General features: G+C 36.6%; 1 protein-coding gene across 1 annotated transcript in view; it reads left to right on the plus strand.

The window, feature by feature from the left end:
• LOC113425158 (lysosomal acid lipase/cholesteryl ester hydrolase-like) overlaps positions 1-3,829 on the plus strand; it is a 34,952-nt gene extending 31,123 nt beyond the window's left edge. Inside the window, exon 9 of the mRNA XM_087965675.1 lies at positions 3,596-3,829. Within this exon, the coding sequence (XP_087821801.1) occupies positions 3,596-3,829 (234 nt within the window). The remainder of the gene's footprint in view (positions 1-3,595) is intronic.
• Positions 3,830-5,612: the final 1,783 nt, after the last annotated feature.

The raw sequence follows: 5,612 nt of genomic DNA on the forward strand, positions 1-5,612 counted from the left end.
TTTTTGAGACCTAAAGGTTTCTTTAAATATATAGTGTGTTGCAATGGTGCATGCAGATATGCTGTCTCTACATCCAAAAGATTTACAATGTATTTCTCTTTAGCTGCCCACACTAATGCTGCCCTTAATGTAATAGCCTTCAGCCTGCAAACACCTCATCATAGTCATTTGCTGTCTGATTGAACCCTTGTGCTACTAACCTGGCTTTATGGGTAACAGTCCCATCTACACCTGTCTTTAGCTTATATATCCATTTACATCCTATAGCATGTTTACCTGGTGGTAACTTAACGTTTTCACATACCTCCAGTCTTTTTAATGATTCCAGTTCCTTATCCATTGCTTTCTGCCAAGCAGCCTGATCCTTAGCAGGATACATTTTGAGTTCACTATAATTACTTGGAACTGTATTCACTTGGCATACAACACTAGCCTGATATCTATCAGGTGGTCGTGTTACTCGGGTTGAACATCTTGGTAATACAGGGCTTACTGGTGGACTTTCCTGTGCCACCTGCTCCTGTTCTTCTACCTCCTCCTGTGCCTGTTCTCCTACTTCTTCCTGTTCTTCCTCTTTAATGGCTATTTGTTGTTTACTGATATCATCTTTAGGGACTATTTGGGTGTCAATAATAATATCATTGCTGGATTCCTGTTCCAGTTTATCCCACCCAACGTGCTTGAGAAATTTTGCACTAGCACTACAATAAACATGAGCTGTGCCTTGATCCCAGAATCTAAATGATCTATGGTTGGCCTCATAACCCACAAAAAATAACTTCTTAGCTCTATGTTGCCCTTTCAGTCTTACTTGTGAGGGAATATGCACCCATGCTGGAGCTCCAAATGTGTGTAGGTAACTTAAATTTGGTTTTCTGCCATGCCAACGAGTGAATGGCAATTCACCAGTTGTTGTATTAACTACATTGTTTAAAACATGGTTACTACACATTATGGCTTCACCCCACAGTGTTTCAGGTAAACCTGAATCAGATAACATAGTGCGAGCCATGGCTTGTAATGTTTGCCCTCTTCGTTCTATAAACAAGTTATGTTGTAGTCTGTAAGGTGCAGAACGTTTATGCTCAACACCAGCCAATTTCAGCATAGTTTGGAATCTTTTGTTAACAAACTCAGTCCCATTATCAGTAACTAAAGTAATTACTTTACTTTTCATTTTTCTCTCAGCAAACCTTAGCCAATTAAAGAAATGTTGGAATGTTTCTGTTTTGTTTTTCATAAGATAGCAGAAACCATATCGTGAGTAATGGTCCATTATACTCAAAATATAACAGGCACCTCCTAAACTTGGTTTTTTAGGACCAATTATGTCAGCAAACACAACCTCTAAAGGTTCTTTGGTCTTAAACCCATTAAGTCTGTTTGCTGGAGTAACCTTACTTTTTTCTTGACTACAAGCATTACAGTGTAAATACTTGCTACAGGGTTTCAATTTTATTCCCTCTGACAATTCAACAGTTTGTTTGAGCATTTTGAAATTAATGTGCCCTAGACGTCTATGCAGTAAATGTATACATTCATCATGTGGCTTAACATTGTTATAAACTGAGTTAGCCATCTTCAACTGGTCATCATGTATTACATATAAATCATTCTTTAAAGTAGCAGTGACACTTTTACCCTCTTTCTCTATTATACAGTTATCTCCCCTAAAGGTTACTACATAACCAAGATTAATTAAATCCCTTACTGATAGCAAATTAAATTTCAGTTTAGGTACATATAACATAGTTAAATGTTTGTTTATACAAGAACAATATGCAGTATCTTCACCTGATGCTTTAATCTTCCATCCATTTGCCAATGATACATGTTGTTTACTCGTGGACATCTTTATAAACCTTTTTCTATCTTTAGTAATGCACTGTGATGCTCCACTATCAACAACCCACAAATCATGGTTTACAGTTGAATTGCTAGACATAGCTAAACTAACATTCTTCTTAGCCTTCTGGTGTTTACTAGTATTCTGTTGTTTTCCTTTCTTACAGAATTTAGCTATATGTCCCCTAGCCCCACAAGAAAAACATTTCCTAACAGTATAGGCAGTTGAAGATAAATCCTCTTCTTGTGGTTGTTCCTTCCTCAGTCGGTCCCTATCCAGCCGTCTTCTTGCTTCTTCTAACAACCTTCCAGTTATGTCAGTCAATGTCAGTTTATCTCTGGGCAGTACTTCCAGTGAAGATACATAATCATCATAACTTTCATCCAATGAGGAAAGAATGATGTAAACTTGATGCAGCTCTGAAAATATCAGTTCTTTTTCATGTAGCTCTTGAAAAGTTCTTTTCATGAAGTTTAAATGAGCTAACATATCTCCACCTTTTAGAAGACGTGTTCTAAACAGTTTACGTGTAAGATGTATGTGTGCACCTACACTGTCACGAACATAAATCCTCTTCAGATTCTCCCAACACCTAGCAGCAGACTCTTCTCCACGAATATGGACTAGCTGCTGGTCACTCAGTGTTAGTCCAATTATACAAAGAGCTTGTTCGTTGTTCTGTTTAAAGTCAGCAAGCTTCTTGGCATCGTCCTCATTTTCTGGATCCCAAGCATTTACATCTGGTGGGTCTTGAACTATATTACATAAACCTTCTTTACGCAGAAGTAGACTGCATTTCATAGACCAGGAAACATAGTTTGTTCCATCCAACTGGGTTATCAGTGATAGACATATTGAAGTGACTTGTGCCATCTTTACCAGGATAGTAAACCACAATTAAACAGTAAACAGCTGTCTGTATACAGTACTGTGCATTCACACTAACTCTCAGTTATCTGAGCCTGGTATGGTCTGGGCCCATAACCAGTGTTGAGGTAATTCCCTGTTAGGAGAATGAGCGCATACAGGGAGACGTATTTGAGAGAAGTGTTTGAATAATACACACACAGTACACAGATGTAGGTTACACTGTACAGTAAATGTAGGTTTTTACTTCCAGAAAGTTTAAGCAAAGTCCAAAATAGGCAGTCCAAAGTCATTCATAGGTAAAATCAGTCAGTTTTCAATCCAGGGATAATCCAAATATCAAATTCCAGTGTCAAAAACAGTTCAGTATCAGACTTACATTAAATCCAGTAATATCAGTCAATTAGAAGAAATGGAGCAATATTTCCAACAGAAGGAAACACTCTCTTCTGAGACTCAGACTAAACAAACCAGGTTTCTGGCTCCATCTTATGGCCGTTTGAGAAACCACACCCAATTGCATTTTTTGCAATCTCTTAAAGACATAGTACTAAAATGTTTATCCTGGTTTATATAATTCTAACCCAAATACCTGTTAGGTGACTTATATTCCTAACAGTATGTTCTCTTTTGGACCAATGGCAGAATGTTCTTCCTTTCTGGGCCGCTGAACTAATCAGCTATGTATTGAAGAGAAACATCAGAATTAAAAAAAAACATATAAACCACACACACCCATACCCTTCAGTTTCATCACAGGTTTAGTGTTTGCACTGAATTCCTATTAGTCTGCTTGCTCACCAACTTTTTTTAAAGTGGTAATTTGCAATGTCTTCCTTCAGTTTTTGACTAATTATTCAGATTTGTTGCTTTTCTTCCCAGATGACTCCTCCTGTATACAAGATAGAAGATATAAAAATACCTGTTGCACTCTGGTCTGGTGGAAATGACTTATTTGTGAACATAAAAGATGTCAAGGCATTAATAGCACGGCTTAGTAACGTCATATATCACCAACATGTTCCTGAATGGCAACATCTAGATTACATTTGGGGACTTGATGCAACTGAGGTTATGTACATGCGTATCATTGAGATAATGAAAAGATATCCATGATTCCTCAGCAGTGATGTACATAGAAAGCATGTTGTATGATGACAATTTAAAAACACACCTTGAAGTCTTAATGCAGCTGAATTGATTAATTAGTTGAATAAATATTTGCAACTTGACTTAACACTATTTCTCCAAATAGTATTTACATTAACAAATCAGTTCTTCAAACTGTTCCCATCTCCTCTGAATTCTTTATCTTATTACTCTACAATTGAGAAACAAATTAAATTCTCATACACAATCAGTATAGATACTATACTATTGAGTAGTGAAGCTTTCTATAGAAATTGTGTCTATTATTACATGCCTTGCTTGGTTGTATATAAAATATTGCACTCTTAATATTTAAAGATTAGTATGTCTAATGCAAAGACTATGCTAAACCCAGATTGCATTTTTAATTAGATTTTTTTGGGATGTTGTTCGGATTTAACAACTTCAATGATTCACTTAACAACTGTGGCAAGAAAGTTCATAAAATGGAGCAAACTTCGCTTAACAAATAACTCACTTAACAACAGAAATTTTGGGCTCAATTGCAGTTGTAAGTCAAGGACACTAAACACTATTGTACAAAGTGGTAATGTAACTATTACAATATATACCTTGGACAGTTCAGTTAATTCAAGATGCAGCAGCGAGATTGGTTGTTGATCTGTTAAAGGAGACTGTGTTATGTTTGTTCTTAAGTATACCAGCTTAAGAACTTATCATAGTTGGCTGATATGCTTCTGGGTAAAATATAAAATACTGAGGTGATTTTTTTTCCTGTTCATTAAAAGAATCAGAAGAGTTCCCAGACATCTGTCAACAACCTCTAATGAGCCTTCTAATTTTGTTACCCTAAATTCAGGAAGGGATTTCTTGTAGCTTTCATTGATTGACTGGTGAGAATTAGAAGACCCTGATTCCAAAATTACTCTGGGCAAGCTATATTAGAAAGAGAAACCACCAGAAAATCAAAGTCTAGCCTCTTAGAGGTCTTTGAAAGAATTATAAAGGCTCATGTTGTTAGACTGGCTTTTAGTCATTGTATTTATTAGTTTTGGGTGGTTTTAATTCTGAGTTTTACTATGGTTTTCACAGTTTTGTTTAATACTTAAAGGATTTCCATTTTTAATGCATACCACCCTGTACAGAAATGAAGACAGAGATGGAGCTGCAGATGGAGATAGTGATACATCGGCAAAAAAAATGTTGCGGTGCAACCTCACTGCCTAACACAAATACTTTTTGGATCTCTCCCTGTCTTAATAGAATGTGTCCATTTCTTTATTAATGTCCACAACCAGAAAGTCGTAGAAAAGCAGTCTGTAAAATGAGAAGAATAAAAAACTAACAACGAGGAAATGAAATAGGAGATAAATTGGCAATAAAGAGTAGAACTAAGACAAGCAGGAAAATCTCAACAAGGTTTATTTGAATGCCTTTGAGTATTCTTCAACATTTAAATCAGGGGTGTCCAACCTTGGCAACTTTAAGACTTGTGGACTTCAACTCCCAGAATTCCTCAGCCAGCAAAGCTGGCTGAGGAATTCTGGGAGTTGAAGTCCACAAGTCTTAAAGTTGCCAAGGTTGGACACCCCTGATTTAAAGAGATTGTGTCATTCTGCTCAAAAAATAAATAACAAAGGTAAAAGGAATTAGTGGGGTGTGGCTGTTCTGTCTCCATTCCCATGTGAAGTTGGCAACTCCCAGGAGTGAAAGCGCATTGTCTCCTTGTTCTATTACTATTCTATATATTCAAAACAAAATAGACACATACCTTCTGGCAGACCAAAAG

The sequence above is a fragment of the Notechis scutatus genome, chromosome 4 (assembly GCF_049901735.1).
Source record: "Notechis scutatus isolate UNSWTSFEM ecotype Mainland chromosome 4, rNotScu1.2, whole genome shotgun sequence".
Classification (NCBI taxonomy): Eukaryota; Metazoa; Chordata; class Lepidosauria; order Squamata; family Elapidae; genus Notechis; species Notechis scutatus.